The sequence below is a fragment of the Phascolarctos cinereus genome, unplaced genomic scaffold, assembly GCF_003287225.1.
Source record: "Phascolarctos cinereus isolate Bilbo 61053 unplaced genomic scaffold, phaCin_HiC Scaffold_9;HRSCAF=440, whole genome shotgun sequence".
NCBI lineage: Eukaryota > Metazoa > Chordata > Mammalia > Diprotodontia > Phascolarctidae > Phascolarctos > Phascolarctos cinereus.
Window position 1 is genome coordinate 247,594,677 of NW_027556402.1, and position 18,656 is coordinate 247,613,332.

General features: G+C 35.4%; 2 protein-coding genes across 2 annotated transcripts; both read left to right on the plus strand.

The window, feature by feature from the left end:
* Positions 1–2,224: 2,224 nt before the first annotated feature.
* Positions 2,225–3,175, plus strand: LOC110199564 (olfactory receptor 5T9-like). Its single transcript, XM_020974439.1, has one exon. The coding sequence runs from the start codon at positions 2,225–2,227 to the stop codon at positions 3,173–3,175; it is 951 nt and encodes a 316-aa protein (XP_020830098.1).
* An 8,584-nt stretch (positions 3,176–11,759) lies between these two features.
* On the plus strand, positions 11,760–12,731 carry LOC110199685 (olfactory receptor 8K1-like). Its single transcript, XM_020974567.2, has one exon. The coding sequence runs from the start codon at positions 11,781–11,783 to the stop codon at positions 12,729–12,731; it is 951 nt and encodes a 316-aa protein (XP_020830226.1). The 5' UTR covers positions 11,760–11,780.
* Positions 12,732–18,656: the final 5,925 nt, after the last annotated feature.

Genomic DNA, 18,656 nt, shown 5'->3' on the forward strand with positions numbered 1-18,656 from the left:
TGATATTCTGGATCTTCTGTTCTTCCAAATGAATCTTGTTATTATTTTTTCTAACTCTATAAAACAATTTTTGGTAGTTTGATTGGTATGGCACTGAATAAGTAAATTAGCTTAGGTAGAATTGTCATTTTTTATTATATTAGGTCAGCCTACCATGAGCAACTGATGTTTTTCTAATTATTTAGATCTGACTTCATTTGTGTGAAAAGTATTTTGTAATTGTGCTCATAAAGTTCCTGGGTTTTTTTTTTTGGGAGGTAGACTCCTAAATATTTTATAATGTCTACAGTAACTTTAAATGGAATTTTCTTTCTGTCTCTTGCTGTTGGGCTTTGTCGGTAATTTCTAGAAATGCCAATGATTTATGTGGGTTTATTTCATAGCCTGCAACTTTGCTAAAGGTGTTTATTATTTCAAGTAGTATTTTACTTGATTCTCTAGGGTTCTTTAAGTATATCTGTATGTCATCTTCAAAGACTGATAGCTTTGTTGCTTCTTTGCCTATTCTAATGCCTTCAATTTCTTTTACTTCTCTTATTGCTAAAGGCAAAGTTTCCAGTATGATATTTAACAACAGTGGTGATGATAGATATCCTTGTTTCACCCTTAATTTTACTGGAAACCTTTCTAGCTTGTCCCCATTACATATAATGCTTGTTGAAGGTTTTAGGTAGATGCTACTTATTGTTTTTAAGGAAGACTCCATTTATGCCTATGCTCTCTAGTGTTTTTAGTAGGAATGGATGTTATATTTTGTCAAAAGCTTTTTCTGCATCTATTCAGATCATTGTGTGGTTTCTGTTAGTTTTGGTGTTGATATGCTCAATTATGCTGAGAGTTTTCCTAATATTGAACCAGTCCCGCATTTCTGGTATAAATGCTACCTGGTCATAGTGTATTATTCTTGTGATAAGTTGCTGTAATCTATTTGCTAATATTTTATTTAATTTTTTTTGCATCTATATGCATTACAGAAATTGGTCTATAATTTTCTTTCTCTATTTTGACTTTTCCTGCTTTAGGTATCAGCACCATATTTGTATAATAAAAAGCATTTGGTAAGACTCCTCATCTATTTTCCCAAGTAGTCTATATGGTATTGGAATTAATTGTTATTTAAATGTTTGATAGAATTCACATGTAAATCCATCTGGCCCTAGAAATTTTTTCCTGGGGAGTTCATCAATGACTTGTTCAATTTCTTTTTCTGAGATGGGCATATTTAAGTATTTTACTTCCTCTTCTCTTAATCTGGGCAATTTATTTTGCAAATATGAATCCATTTCACTAAAATTGTCAAATTTGTTGGCATGCAGTTGGGCAAAATACTTCCTAATTATTGTTCTGATTTCCTCTTCCTTGGTGGTAGATTCACCTTTTTCATTCTTGTGACTAGTAATTTGTTTTTCTCTTTTCTTTTTGTAATTAAATTAATTGAGGGTTTATCTATTTTATTGGGTTTTTCATAAAACCAGTTCTTAGTTCTATTTATTAGTTCAATAGTTTTCTTAATTTCAATTTTCTTAATTTTTCCTTTGGTTTTTAATATTTCTAATTTGGTGTTTAATTGAGGATTTTTAATTTGTTCTTTTTCTAGTTTTTTTTTTAGTCAAATGCCCAATTCATTGATCTCCTCTTTTTCTGTTTTATTTAGGTAAGAATTTAGAGATATAAAACTTCCCCTAATAACTGCTTTCGCTGCATCCCATAAGTTTTGGTATGTTGTCTCATTATTGTCATTCTCTTGAATGAAATTATTGATGGTTTGTATGATTTATTGTTTGACGCAATCATTTTTGTAGGATTAGATTATTTCGTTTCCAATTATTTTTAGTTTATCTTTCTATGACTCTTTATTACAAATAATTTTTATTGCATTATGATATGAAAGGATACATTTAATATTTTTGTTTTATGCATTGGATGATGAGTTTTTTACTGGTAGAATTTAATTATAGTATATTATTACATGATTCTGCTTAGTTTTAGAAGAAGGATCATGGGTTTATCTTTTCAATTAAAAATAATCTTTGAATGAACATTCATAGAGGATTCAAGAAGTTTACTTTCTATTAAAAGGAAAGGCTTCAACGGAAACAGCTCAATATTAGCACAACTCATTCGTGAGGTTTAGAATTTCTAGAATGTAAGAGAAGGCTGCTAATTTCACTTACAGTTATGACTCTTTTGCTATCCCCACAGTTGGATAAATACGAAAGCAAACATGCCTAATAACACCGAGGTCACCATGTTTGTTCTAATTGGCTTCACAGACCAGCTAGAGCTACAAATCACCCTCTTCTTGCTGTTCCTGGCAATCTATCTCTTTACCCTAGTGGGAAATCTGGGATTAGTTGTGTTAGTTGTGGTTGATTCCCGACTCCATACCCCCATGTACCATTTCCTCAGTGTCTTATCTTTCTTGGATGCTTGCTATTCCTCCGTTATCACACCTAAGATGTTGGTAAATTTCCTAGCACAGGATAAGGTCATTTCCTTTGTTGGTTGTGTTGTCCAGATGCTTCTCTTTATCACTTTTGGGGCCACTGAATGTTTCCTTTTGGCTGCTATGGCATATGACCGCTACATGGCAATCTGTAACCCACTGCTCTACACAGCCATCATGACTCCTCGCGTCTATGTGCCTCTCATCATTGGCTCATATGTAGGGGGTGTGACACACGCCATTTTACAGACTGTGGCTACATTTAATTTGTCCTTTTGTGCATCCAATGTAATCCAACACATCTTCTGTGATGTCCCTCCACTCCTGGCCATCTCCTGTTCTGACACTCATGTCAATGAACTGCTTCTTGTCATCTTTGTGAGCTCAGTTGAAATCTTCACCATCCTGGTTGTCCTGGTTTCTTATGTCTTCATCTTGGCTGCCATTCTGAGGATCCGCTCAGCTTCAGGGAGAAAGAAAGTCTTCTCTACTTGTGGTTCCCACCTGACAGGGGTAGCCATCTACCATGGCACTATCCTCTTCATGTATCTGAGGCCCACTGCCAGCTACTCTCTGAGCCATGACATGGTGGTGTCAGTATTTTACACCATTGTGATTCCCATGTTGAACCCCATCATCTATAGCCTGAGAAACAAAGATGTGAAGGAGGCAGTTAAAAAAGTTGTGGAGAGAACTAGGTTTACCCATAATATTATTTTTCCATGTTAGAAGTAAAGGCTATATTGGAGTAATGGGGAAAATGGAGGTTAAACTTCACCTAGACAGCTAAGTGATAAAGTGGATAGAGTGTTGGGCTTGGAGATAGACAATCTGAAGTTCAAATTTAGCCCCCAATACTTACTAAGTGTGTGACCCTGGGCCACTTCTCTTAGACACAATTTCTTCATCTATAAAATGGGCATAATTATAGCACCTATCTCAAATCATTGTTATGAGGATCAAATGAGATTATATTTGAAGAATACTTTGTTAACTTAAAACATATAGAAAGGCTAGTCATTATTATCATGATTATTTAAGAATTACTAGTAATCAATCTTATTGAACTTTTCTGAAGGTACAGGCTTTTGCATCAACCTTTGATATTAGGTGCATACATACTTTAGATTAAAGAGATTGATATGCTGTTTTCTATGTGAAAATGGTGGTGAAAATGACATTGTTCCTAAGGACCTTACATTGTGATAGAATAGCAATTGAGAAGTGTAACTTCTTTTCTATTAAATCTGTCACACATACACACGTGTGTGTGTGTGTGTGTGGTTGTGTGTGTATGTGTTTCTCCCAGCAGAAGCCAAGGTAAATCTTTTTTGACACTAGCTTAGTAACATAGAGTGTTGGACTTGGAGTCAGGAAAAACTGAGTTCAAATTTGTCCAGATGCTTACTAGCTGTCTGTGAGTAAGTAATTTAGCTCAGTTTACTCATCTCCAAAATGGGGATAATAGTAGCACCTACTTCATAGGGCCGTTGTGAGGCTCAAATAAGATTAAAGAGGTAGATCAGGTTACAAACATTAAATCTCAGCATAAATTCTTCTTGTGGTTCTCCTTTTTTCTCCTCCTCCTCCTTTTCCTTCCTCTTCAAAATTCTCTGAAATATCAGCACTTTTGGAAAATTGCCAAGTGTGACTCCCAAAACACACATTACAAATAGCTGGGAATGTCAGGCTAATATGGTTAACCGATATAGCTTCAGCACTGAGCACAAGACATGGGGAATTTTTATACGTTAGCATGTAGGACATGCTAATATAGCAATGGGGTGAAATAATTGACATATCAGACCCTTTCAAGTTCTGATTTATTTATTTTTTAATGCAATGGAACAACTTTGGTCTGGGTTGGCCTTTGTTGTATTCCCATTGAGATGTGGGATACTCCAGCTGTGGTAGAAGCTTACTTCAGCTCCTGGGAAGTGGCCTTAAACCCAGGGAAAGGTAAATTCTATCTACACAGAGCAGAGCAATATCCAAATTGATAGTCAAGCATCATCCAGATGGTCTCATCAGACTAACATCCATCTAAAATAACCTCCTATACAACCAAGTGGCAAGTTTCTGGGAATTTAGGCAATCTAAACTCATTCTGATCACATTCTGAATTCATACTAGGAGAGGATGCAGAGTTAGTCAGAATTATTATTTTTCTTGTAATAAGAATCAATTTGGGTTTCTGTCTTCACCCTACATCTATCTTATCTTTCTCTATTGAATCCCATCCCCCTAACCACAATGCACACATTCATAGGACATAGCCATTCAATTTATTAGGATGGTATAATTTATTGGACAAAGTAGAAACTGAAAAATTAATAGAACAATCCTTTCAACATGGAGAATTGCCCAGCTGTCCAAAAACTCTTTTGACACCCCCAGTTCATAAAAGTTGTGGGTAGGACAGAAAGGGGTGTGTGTGTGTGTGTGTGTGTGTGTGTGTGTGTGTGAGTTCAAGCCCACAACCTGGGCAGTATCAGGGAAAGTATAGGAATAATGTGTGAAACATGCATATCTTCTTTCTATCCTTCCAAATACCGAGGATTTCAAAGTTGCCACTGAGTTGCACTAGATTTTGAATTCTATGCCCATGTTAGGAGATATGCCAAATCCTGGGTCATTTATCTGATGACTGCCCATTTGGATATATGAATTGAATATCAGTTGGCACAGCATCCTGTTATTCTAAACTACTTTGTCCCATCACAGAAGAAGCAGTTACGGACAATGAAACTTGCCTTCCTTCTATCATGTATAAGTGTTATTGGAACCCATCTATTTCTGAGTTGTCTCCTCTATTAGTATTTACGCTTCTTGAGGGCAAGGATTGTTTTTATGTTTTGTTTTTTCCTTTTTTATACTCACAGAGCCTAGCACAATGGCCAGCACATAATAAACACATAACAAATTCTTGTCTATTGATTGATTGATCAAACCGTGCATATCCATAACTCCTGAGTGCAGACAATTATGGATTGTTTGGGACTTTTTTGTGTACCTACGAAAGGTTGTGGGCTTAAAGGAATACAGTATTTTATTATTTTTTTCATGGGAAGCAAGGTGGTATAGTGAATGATTTAATAATGGCCTTTCAGTATCAAAGACTTGAGTTCAAATCCTGGATCAGATAATTAATAAATATAAGACCCTGATCAAATCACTTAACTTTTCTCAGCCTTAGTTTTCTCATTTTTTTGCAATGTGGACAATAACAACCTTCCTTTTAGACAGTTTATATGAGGATCAAATAAAATAATCTATGTAAAGCACTTTGTCAAACCTAAAATATTATACAAAATACTACTTAGCATTATTCTCATTTTTGTTTATTTTATGCCTAATACACATTGTTAGCTGGCCAATTTGTTGAGTCTGTTCATGTGGGAAGTAGAATTATTCTTCCAAGATGAGACGAGTAGAGTTCAGTCTTTCATAGCAAATTCAGGGCCGTGGCAAAGATTGCCTGAGACATGGGTTTGAAAGCTGATTCTTGTTGAGTAAAAAGGAAAGGACACATATCACAGTTAGAATTGGTGTAGCTTCTGTAAACAGAGACATAACTGGAAAACAGAAGCTTGCCTGCTCTTGGGTAGTCATTAAGACTTGAATATTCTTCAACAGTTATGCCAGTAGGGCAGATGCCCTCAACCACCAAAGCAAACATCAAAATACCCAGGTTTAGGTTCTTTATGTTGAACAAAACCACATAGTGAATAGCAGTGGCACCTGATACTTACTCTGGAATTTCATTATAATAGGCCAAGATGATTTACACAGAGATTCCTACTTTATTGGGACTGCTAAAAATGTGAATGTGTTCATTTTCATTGATCAAAGTTCTATGGGAGAGCATTATAAATTATTTTGCTTTAGAACTGAAAGTGGAAATATTCTGGCTGTTGCTGTCAACATTTTTCAATGTAATTTAATCCAATCCAATCCAACAAACGTTTTTTTAAGTTGCTAATATAGACATTTTTAATAAGTACCAAAGAAGTGATGTATCTGCATTTGGAGATACACTTCCCAAGTGTCACAGGAAATGCTCTAGTCTCCATTTCCTCAAGGCTAGGTATGTTACTTTTTACCCTTACTCCATGATACTCTTATTTGGGTGAGGGATATCTCATTTCTACCTTGACTAAAGACCTCTAGTTCTATTTAACCACATCATACACTCACTTTTACAAATGGATATTTACTACAAAGTTATAGGAAGAACAAATGTATGCACATACTATTCCTCCAATAATTGAGGGACATAATATCTGCTACACTGCCTGTTTCTGGGGAAGGAAAGCTGAGTAAATTCACAGCTTAACCTAATTCTTATATAACATTAATTCCCATCATCCTCCTACCCTACCCCACTAAGTTCCAACTTCCACCCTTCTTGGGTCTTTATTCTGGTACACTGGATTCTCAGGGGTCCATTGCTGAACTAGAAGTAATATATAGCTTTGAATTCTGGCTCCAAAGTCCCCATGGCTTGAGTTCACAAGTCTGAGACTCAGCTCCCTATCCTAAAACTGCAAAAAGACAAATAGAACATGATGAAAATTGCAAGCCCATTTCTTGTGTCCATAAGGCCTAAGAACAAAGAGAAGGTAGCCCTTCTTTCACCCAGCTTAGTGAATTCTGTCCATGTTATGGGTAAAGAAAACTTTTATCCCTGGACACCAAGACTGCTTCAGTATGATAGTTTTAAAGACTCAGCCCATTCCTTCTACACAGTAATCACAAAGAGGCTATCCACACCCATGTGGTAAGGTCTTCTCTCAGAAGCAGGTCCCTGGCATTTCCCACACAGTTGCCTCCATCTTAGGTGACCTGGCCTCATATTAAATTATTTTACACATGAAATAAAATGTTTAGGAAAAATGTTTATTCCTAAAATGTTGGTACACCATCACTTGACCATTGCAAGGCATAACTTCCTTCCTGTTATGTTTTCATAAGCCTGTTCAGAATCACATTGGGATTATTTTACACGCCACAAAGATTTATTTAGTGCCGAATGTGGTCACTAAACCTCCTCTGAAGTTTTCCTCTGATGCAGCATGTAGTCTTAAAGTGGACCCTAGGTTCTCAAACACTATGCCTTAAGCTTATAAATTGGCAGGTGCTATTAAAATTGAAAAGTTCTGAGGAAGACACTATGGCAGACTATATGTCTATAGTCTAAAGGTCGGCCAAAGTTTGAAGAGGTAGGGATGATAAGATGATATCTTTTTTCACCAAAGCAAGTCATTAAATAATCTATGAAACCATAGAGAGGTGACTATCTGCATTGGTGAGGGGAGTACTCACTTTGAAAAAACAATTGATCCTTGACATATTGAATATATCCATAGTTCTTTAGCATTCTTTCCATGATTTAAACATGATGGCGAGCCTCTTAGTTAATGTGGGCAGTCTGGTTCAATAGATAAACAAATCAGAACTTCTAATTAAGAGATGCAAGAAGTGACTATGCATCATATGTAATGTGGACAAGCTAAAAGCATTTTTAACAAAATCGGGCATGAAACAAGGATGTCCATTATCATCACTGTTATTCAATATCATACTGGAAATATTAGCTTTAGCAATAAGACAAAAAAAGAAATTGAAAGTATTAGAATAGGCAAAGAAGAAACACAAGTATCACTCTTTGTAGATGATATGATGACATATAATCCTAGAAAATCAAGAAAAAGATACTTGAAATAATAAAAACCTTTAGCAAAGTTGCAGGCTAGAAAATAAACCCATATAAATCATCGACATTTCTAGATATTACCAACAAAGCCCAGAACTGAGTGCATTTGTACCCATCTGTCCTAGAGATGCATTGAAAGGAGCAATCTCTCCATCTTGCCCATTCAACTTTATCTTATATTCTGGATACTAGGTGTCTTTAATCTACTTGGCTTTTAGTGTGTGAGTGGTTAACATTAACTGTTCTTGGCTACAGTTCTCTTGCAGAAGTCAGTGCAATTTTCGTGGGCATGATGTCCTTTTTCCTTGGCATATCAACCACAAACAGAAGCCTGGAACATAACAAATGCTTCATGAAATTAGGTAGACCAGCGAACTTTTTTCACTTGTTACTATCTGGCAATTTCTGTGACATGTTCATACAAACTTAATTAATTATTAATTAAATATCTCCATTGTTTCAGGGACATGGCCTCTTGGGGACAGAGAAAGCCATAAAGTCTGACTCTGGCATCTGGCAGTACAGATTACATGAACGAGTTATAGAAGATTGTACCTTCCAGATAAGCAGGTAATAATATTCCGTGTGAACTTCTAGGGCAGCAGGTATCACAACCATGGAATCCAAAAATCTGAGTTCAAAAACTCCATCACTGTGATCATTATGATGTTGAATGGGAGAATTTTGTGGCCTTGGGATGAATTCAATCACATTGAAATGATTTAAAATCATTGGAGGAAAGCCAGCAAATGATAGTTCCTGTGACAGTTATCACAGAAACTTTTCTGCAATCAGAGAAATTAAACAGTTTTTATCAAGGAATATTGATCACTAATAATATGTGAGAGAAGTTTTTTTCATGTCTCTTGGAGTAAAATATATTAAAAACATTGTTAGACTAGGTTACCTTCATAGTCCAGATGCAAAGAAAAAAAAAATTCTTTCTAATAAGGCACAAGGAAGGGAGACTACAGAGAGTGAATAATTATATGGAGTCTCCCTGGATTTCATGCAATTAATGACTACATGAGTCAGAGAGTGCAATACATACTAGACCTTTATTTTCAGTGGTTTATGTCACTCCTAAAAAGGAAATTCCATCTATTGGTATTAGCCATTGTTTTGCAACTGATAGTCATAGACAATGACCCCACAATGAGGAGATTACACAACTAGGAAAGGATTTTTGGAAATGTGTTGGATATGTTATCCATTCCTTCTCTACTTAGCTTCAAAGAAAACATGACATGTATTTTACCATAATTGTGCCATAAGGTGATCTTACATACTCCATCCTGTATTAGTATCCCATTATAATCTTTTGACCCATTGATTAGTTAAAATATTTTAAAACGTATCTATAATATTGTCCTGTCCCATCACTTAGAAAAAAAAAAGTAGTTTCATAATTTAAGTATTCTTTTTTTTCCATTTGGGTTTATTTCTTTTTATTTACAGTTTGTATTCAATGAAAATTAATTCCATAACATGAGAGTAGTTACTACGAATAGAAGCATGAGGACATGAACACAATATACAAGAACCCCAAACATAGTACAAGATACAAAATATAGCATAAAGGAGTGTTCATTCACACATACAGTAGCTTGGGACACTTCTTGAATTAGGACGTTTCTGGGTCGACTACAAAGCACAGAAAGCTTTCTGTGCTTTTTTTTATGAAATTAGGATACTAGTCATTGGATATCTCAGATCCAAGCAACTGTATGTGACCATGGGAACCAAAAAAAAAAAAAAAGGAAAAGAAAAGAAAAAAAGGATTTCTTTAGAAGATTTCAACATTAAGTGGGGTTTTTTTTAATATTTTTTTAAAAGTAGGAATGTAGAAATATCTGCTTCCCTGAATGAGGCCAGTGTTAGGCTTAATACCAAGTTCTATATCTAACAATATTGAATGAGAAGTCTCAGTTGTAACTACTGTGATTCACAAAGATTTTCTTTAAAAAAGATTACAGAAATAGAATAATGTTGTGAACTTATAATGATGCAATTAAGCTCCCAGTCCTTACATTCCAAATACTCAATTTACCTTGTTGTTTGGCTTTTACATGTTTGCCTCTTCAATTTGAGATTTTGAAATTATCAACCTTCACAATAGATCATTTTCAAAACTGTTAGCTATTTGAAATTTCAGAAATATAACAGCATTTAAAAAGTTATTCAAGAGATGGCGTTCTTCAAAAATCTTTGGAATTAAGGAAAGCAAGGTAGCTAATGAAATTCAACATTTTGTTAGATGAGGAAGTAGTTGGAATGCCTAGTTTTCTACAGAGTATTATGAAAGCCATTTTTGCTCATTTTGCTTTCATTGTAGGAAGGTTCCAATCCATCATTGCTCTGGCACATGTCATTTCTGATATAACAATTCAAATGCTGTGTCAAATCCAAAGCCACAGTGCAAATAATTTATCTCTTCCGAGAATACTGATACCTTAATGTTTTGAAACTTATCTAGAGTATATAGGCATTAAATTAGTACTGCTGAAACACCAGGAGGATTTACTACCAAAGCTTGATGATGCTTCTTCCACCATCCATATAAATAGAAACATGGAAGCTGTTTATGCTATCTAATCATTTTATAGCTAATGAACCAAAGTAGAAACCAAGTCTCTTTTCCACACCTTTTCCCTTTTTCTGGATCAAGAAAATAATCTACCCTTTTATTCTAAAGTAGAGCTACGGTTGTTCACAATTAGTGAATTTTTGATCTTGAATTAAGTGGATGCCAACTCTCTTCAGTCTTGTTCTTGGAAGTTCCAACTGGTTTAAACACTGAACTAAAAAGTCCAACATCATTCAATCCCATGAAATCATACAGATCCTTCTCAAATTATTTATTCAACATGTAGAAAATTAGTCTGGGACCTTCTCTGGAACTTCTATGTCAATAAATTTAAAGGTGTGGAAGTAGAGTGGGTGGGTCAAGACATTGACTCAACGTTGGCCTCTGACTAGTAGATGCAGCCATCTCAGAAGGCTCAGGAGGCTGGGTTAGGGAAGCATTGCTGTTGGCTTGACTGAGTCTTTTAACAGTAGAGATGTAGACGTACACAACCTCTTGAGTAACAGTAGAGTGAGAAGATGAAGAGGCTGCAGGGCATTTCCACTTCCTATAGTGGTGGTAGTCTTGTTTTGGGAATATTAGTCTCTGGTGAGTGGTAGGAGCCCCAGACAGAGCGTGGCCACGATCGCTATTCACATGTCCTCTCTATCTGTCTGGGCTCCTTCAGTGCGATGCAATACTATAGTGACATCTCCGCTCTGCCAGCACCCTCTACGTACTAAAGTAGTGTCTGCTTCCAGACCCAGGGGCCTAATGTACTATTTTGTAGAACAAAATTACATTCACTGTGTTCTTTGTGACAGGTTACTGATGTGATATGGAATGGTATAGCATGATGTGACATTATATCAAATGATATAATATGATATTATTTTAATTTGAGTGAATTCACAATATTCCATATAAATGGATAATTCTGTGGAGAAAATTCCTGCTCATCTCTAACACATTTCTAGCCATTCACTGCCTAGTTACCTACAAAAATGGTATTCAAATAAGGCTTCTTTCTATTCTCAGATTATGTTCCTTGGATGGAAGAAAAGAAAAGAAACCTGAACGAAACTCCAGGGATCCAGGTGACTGATTTCATTCTCATGGGCATCACAAACCGTCCTGAACTGCAGGGCCCCCTCTTTATTGTGTTTTTATTTAATTACATGGCCATAGTTGTTGGGAACATGGGCCTGATCATCCTGACCAGTGTGGATTCCCACCTCCAAACCCCCATGTACTTCTTTCTCAGGCATCTGGCATTTGTTGATCTTGGCTATTCCACAGCTATTGGGCCAAAAATGTTAGTTGGTTTCATAGAGGAGAAAAATATCATTTCTTATAACGGATGTGCAATGCAGCTAGTGTTCTATGTGATATTTGTTACCAGTGAACTTTTTATCCTGTCAGCCATGGCCTATGACCGCTATGTGGCTATCTGTAAGCCCCTCCTCTACACGGTCATCATGTCAGACATCATATGTTGGCTCTTGGTGGCTGTCTCATACCTCTATAGCACCATGGTATCCACACTGGTCGCAATAAAGCTTTTTAAATTATCTTTCTGCAAATCAAATGTAATAAAACACTTCTACTGTGATGGTGCTCCCCTATTGTCCATTACATGCTCAGACACAAGTAAGATTGAAGTAATCATTATTATCTTTGCTGTACTTAATTTTATTTCTTCCCTCTTGATTATACTTATCTCCTACGTGTTCATTCTTGTGACCATCCTCAGGATGAACTCTTCTAAGGGCAGGCACAAAGCCTTCTCCACTTTGGGCTCTCACCTCACTGGTGTAGTTATATTCTATGGGACACTTCTCTTCATCTATCTGCAGCCCCAATCTAGCCATTCCTTTGAGAAAGACAAAATAGCCTCTGTGTTTTACACCCTGGTCATCCCCATGCTCAACCCCTTGATCTACAGTTTGAGGAATAAAGAGGTGAAAGGTGCCTTGAGGAGGCTCTTTAAAAAAAGCATATAAGCCTTCATTTCAATGGCCAATGTAGTGTATGATTCCGTTTCATTATTAGAAGCAAGTAAGTATATGCTAGACTTCTTTCAACTTTCCCTTAATTATTCTCTTGTCTTTTAGAGGGAAACATTTCTCTTAATATGTAGTCAGAGAATGATTTTTGATTTGTTGGTGGTTGTGTGTGTTTTAGTGGTCAACCTGCAATAAATCCTAGATTAGTGGACCATTTAATTAAAGAAGCATATTAGAAGTTTAATACAAAATATTAGTATAAAACAATCTATTTCATTATATACTACATAGTTAAAGTCTAACTTTCCTTTCCTGGGAAGTTTCCTTGCCTGGGAAAATCAATTATCAAGCATTTAGAAAATGCTGGCTCCAGGTACTATTCTAGGCACTGGGCCTACACAGATAAATTTAAAAAAAATAGTTCTTGCCATCAGTGAACTTACATTTCATGAAGGAAAATAACATATACATGAGAGCCACACCATTCAGCCGAGAATCCAATCTTTTTGAATACCTCTTATTGTGAAGAAGTTTATCCTTATCACAACCTAAATTTCCCATCTCTGTCTGCCAGACATTCTCCTGGTCTTCTCTGTGAAGTACAATAAGTTGATTCCCTCTTCTTTATAATAATTGTTCAAATTCTTGAAGAAAACTTCTATCTCTTCCCCCAGCTTCAGTCCCAGATTTTGCTTTCATTTTTGTGCTATGATGGAAAGGACACTGAGTTATACAGGGGGTCCCAAAATCTTAGGGTAGATATGGTTTTCTAAAACTTAAAGTAAATTAGACTTTTGGGCCATTCTGTGTGGTTAAAGTACCTGGGTTTAAAAAAAAATTCTATTACTTGTGACCTGTTATATTCTGGGAAATAAGTTTATCTTCTCTGAATCCTACCCATTTATAAAATTTGAGATAAGATGACATACATTTTAAGTGCTATTTTACTTAAAATTCTACAATTCTTTGTGCTAACAGCATAGAGTCTACAACTAGCGCTCACATTTCATGCTCTTTTTAAAAAATAATTTTAAACCTAAATACAAAATGGGAAAAGAAAAAAAAAGAACATTGTAATGTAGACAGTAGAAGGTAAGAGAGGATTGAATATAAAATCATAAAATTCCATTTCAAGAAAAGCTATGTAATAAATACTACCTATTGTTTTCAAAACTACACAGTATTCTTTGCTTCCTTGTAGGTTGTCTTTTTCTGCTGTGCACTTTTTGCTCTATTTTTCCTCTCCCTCCTCATCCCACCCTCTAACCTAAATAAAACTACAATTAAACATTTATGTATGTATTTATGTATTTATGTATGTATGTATGTATGCATGTGTGTATGTATATATATATATATATATATATATATATATATATATACACACACACACACTGACACTCATAGACACACATAACGACTCTTACACATACTATGAATATTTCCACTTATCATCTCTTTCTCTGAATGTGAATAGTATCTTCTTTCCTAAATCCAAATCTTTCCTTATTTTTCTATATCAATCAGTTCATCATTTCCCACACCATAGCAATATTCCCACCCACTTACATCATAGTTGAGAGATTGTAGATGAAAGTTTTCTCCCCACTTTTCTGCATTTCTTTTATTCTTGGCTACATTGGATTTATTTAAATCATATTATTTTATTTTAAAATAATATAAATTATCCATTTCACACTCCAACAATGCTTTCATCTTATAGTTTAAGGTCTGATACTACTCAATCTTTTTCCTTTATGTTTTCCTTGGTTTCTTGGAAATTACTGACCTTTCGTATTCCAAAAGAACTTTGTTATTATTTTTTTCTAACTTAATAAGATAATTTAATTTAATTGGGATACTATTAAGTAAATAGATGAGTTAGATAAAATTGTCGTATTTATATTGTCTTTACTTACTCATGAGTAATGAATATTGCTTCAATTGTATACATCTGGTTTTGTTTGTAGAAAAAGTGCATCATTTTTATGTTCATTTAGTTCCTCTGTTGTTGTTGTTGTTGTTGTTGGCAGGTATACTCTGAGGTATATTGAGCTGCCTAACTATTTTAATTGGGCTAAAACAATATTGATACATAGTGAAGTTTATCTATTTTCCTCTTTTGATTAAATCGATGTTAGCTTTGTCTGTGTCTGAGATCATGATTACTACCCCTGCTTTTTTTTTTACATAATAAATTCTTCTCTTGCTCTTTATTTTTTCTTTCTGTGTATCACTTATCTTTATAGTGTTTCCTGAAACAGCATGCTATTGATTTCTAATTTTTAATCTGCTATCCATTTTTTGGAGGGGGTAAATTCCTTCCATTCACATTCTAAACAAAAATTACTTGTGTATTTTCTTCCTATTTTTCCTTACTATCCTTCTGACCCTATTTACCCTATCCTTCCTAACCACTCTCCTTTACTTCTACCTGGTACCTAGTCCTCTTATTCCTTTATCTACCCACTCCTCTGAAAGTCCCTTCCTTCTCATCACCCTTGCCCTATAACTTTTCCCTCTTCATTCTTTCTAGATTCAGATGTCCTTTTTAACCCATTCCAAATGAGAGTAAGATTCTAACATGTCCTACTCTCCACTCGCTCCTTTTCATCTCTTCCTGTACAGTATTATTTTTTTTTAATCAGCCCATTATACCCAGCTCAGCCTAAGGCTTTCTTTTAAACAAAACAATTATGAAAGTCATAAGAATACTGATAACATTTTCACGTACAAGAAATAAACAATTTGACTTTGATGTGTCCCTGAATTGACCCTGAATGTGTACTGAACTGAATGTGCTTCTCACTGAGCTATGCCAGTGAAGTTGTGGACTCTAACATGAAGCTGCTATCTGATTTGGTCATATGGTATTAATACACAAACTCTACCATGTCCTGGGAATATATAATTGGAGCTTCCTCCAAGATAATTTTCAATGCCTAAACCAATTAGACCTTGCTATATACTGGAGAAATTGTGAGTATGTGATGGTTTTTGAAATTTTATATAGAATATATTTTTCCTAATTATCCATATTTAGTAGTCATGAGCAATTAGTGAGGTGTAATTATAATCTGTAATTCCAGATAAAAGTGAATACATCATTATCAACCTAAAGGAATGTCAGGTATATATGAATTGAAGACATAATTCAGACTTAATAACTCTTTCAACACCTAAACAATGAGAAAGGTCTCTCAAGCCTACTGCCATTTGCTTTCAATTACTTTCAAAACTGGGAACTCAATGACGCCCTAGAAGTATAAGATCGGCCCTTTTTGTAGAGGCTGCTTAGATTCCTCATAGATGATTCTCTCATCTCCCAAAATCCCTTAGAAAGCCAATGACTCTGAGAGACTTACTGTGTAATAAAAATGGGAAGATAATAAATGGACAAAAAGGAGTTTAAAATCTGTTCATTAAAGAGGACATGTTCTATTTGGAAAACGTACCCAAACTATTGTTTAAAATGTTGGAACTGAAGCATGGGAGAGGACTAATTATTGTGGCTGAAGAAGATGCACTCAAAATATTATGGAAGTGATTGTTGATAAATCAAAATAAATTAATAAAATAGAAGGAAAAAAAGAAGATGCAACAGCTAGGGTAGTGTGGCAGCATGCAATTTTTGTAGTGGGTTTCCTTAAGATCATTATGATGATATGCCATTGTGACGGAAGTCTGTACTTGGAATCCTAGGAATGGTTCTGTACCAAAATCTGAGATTCACTTGGGATTGTGAAGAGTATCACAAAGGAATACCATATCCCCAGAAATTTTTATTCAGGATCAGAGGGGCCAATGTCAATCATGGGATAAGAGACAGCAGAGAGATGATAATGAGTCATCTGTGTCCAGTGTCTACCAGTATCAAAATGGCAACATATTCATGATTCCTACATGCATCTGTGACAAAATATTATTTTGGACCCAAAATTATCAAGAATAAAATCAATGGCATGTACTTGAAGATAATTTATAATGTAAAGCCAAAATTTATTGATAAAGACATTTGAGAAATTAGTACTTTCAAAACACTTTTAAATAGCCTTCATCTACAAAAATAAAGTGCTTTTTATGAAATATAGAGCTCACGGTAAGTTTGGCCAACAAAAAAAATTATAGTCTTGCTTCCTTCTCCTCCTCCTCCCTCCTTCTCCTCCTCCTCCTCCTCCTTCTTTTCCTCCTCCTCCCTCCTCCTTATTCTTTTCCTCCTCCTTCTTTTCCTCCTCCTCCTTCTCCTTCTCCTCCCTCCTCCTCCTCCTCCTCCTCCTCCTTCTTCTTCTCCTTCTTCTTCTTCTTCTTCTCTTCTTCTTCTTCTTCTTCTTCTTCTTCTTCTTCTTCTTCTTCTTTTTCTTCTTCTTCTTCTTCTCCTCCTCCTCCTCCTCCTCCTCCTCCTCCTCCTCCTCCTTCTCCCAAGAGAGACATTCCTGGTGTCCTGAGACCAAGCTACTTTTAGAGGAGCACAGCATATTTGAGGAATTAGTGATCAGTCAGGTGGCCACAACTATAATCTAGGACTCATTCTCTTCTTGGGCAGATTCTCTCCTCTATATGAATGACTTGGGATTGGAGGTGGTGGTCATGAGGGTCTTCCTTCTTTTAATCTAATCCACAGGGCAAGCAGAATGGGAAGGTATATATGAACAATTCATCATGTTTCCAGAGGGTCAACATCATCAAGGTCATTCAATGCTACTTAAAATTATAAAAGGCATTCAAAAATTCTACATTAGCAATAAACTGGGAATATTGAACTTGAAGTTTAAAAGTCAGCTTTCATATAGGAAGATGTTTTGTGCACAGTAGCATAAGGAATTCCACAAAAGGGCCAATACCAGTCATAGGATTAGTTATAGCACAGAGATGATAGTGAGTCATGTCTGCCCAGTGTCTAACAATACCAAGATGGCAAAATATGCATAACTTACATACAGGTCTGTGACAAAATAATATGTTGGACCTAAAATTATCAAGGATAATATTAAAGACATATATTTGAAGACAACTTATAATCTGAAATCAAATTTCAATGCTAAATACATACTTGAGAAATGATTATTTAAATGCCTTTGAATTAGTAAAATTGACAAAGGTTCATGTGCAAAAAGTTAACCACTTTTTTTAAACAAATTATGGAACTCAGTACAAGTTTAGGTAGCAAAAAAAATATTTCTAGCCATGCTTCCCCCCCTCTTTTTTGTTTTGCAAGACAGTCATTATTGATATCCTGAGACCAAGCTTGTTTTTGAAAAGCAAGACATAATTGAGGAAGTAATTATCAGTCAAGTAAAAGTATCTATAATCTAGAATACATTCTCTTGTTGAATGGGTTATTTCCACCACGGTCTTTATTAGTATGTACAGATGGCTGTGGAGGTGGTAGACAGGAGTGTTTGTATTCCTGTAATGTTACCAATGGCGTAATGGGAGAGGAACAGAAAGGACTACGTGAATGGTTCTTCATTTTTTCCCCAAAATGTCAAAATCATCAAGATTATTCACTATTGGTTAAAGAATTAAAGAAAAAACACATTTAAACACTGTGCACATGCAATAATAAGGAATTATTGAACTTGACATCCTACCGTTCAATAAAATAAAAAAAATAATTTCTTGGATAAGAACTCATTTAAAAAAAAATGTACAGGGAGCAATGCAAAGCAGCTTGGAAGAAAATGAGTGTAGACTAATACCTTATGAGGGGACAGCTGGGTGACATAGAGGATAGAACACCAGGCCAGGGGTCACAAAAACCTGAGTTAAAATTCATCCTGAAAATGCTTAAGAGCTGTGTCACACTCAGAAGTCTTTTAACCTCTCCCTCAGTTTCCTTATGAGTAAAATACAGAAAGTTATAGGACCTACCTTCCAGAATTGGTGTGAACATCAAATGTAATAATAATTGTAAAGTGCTTA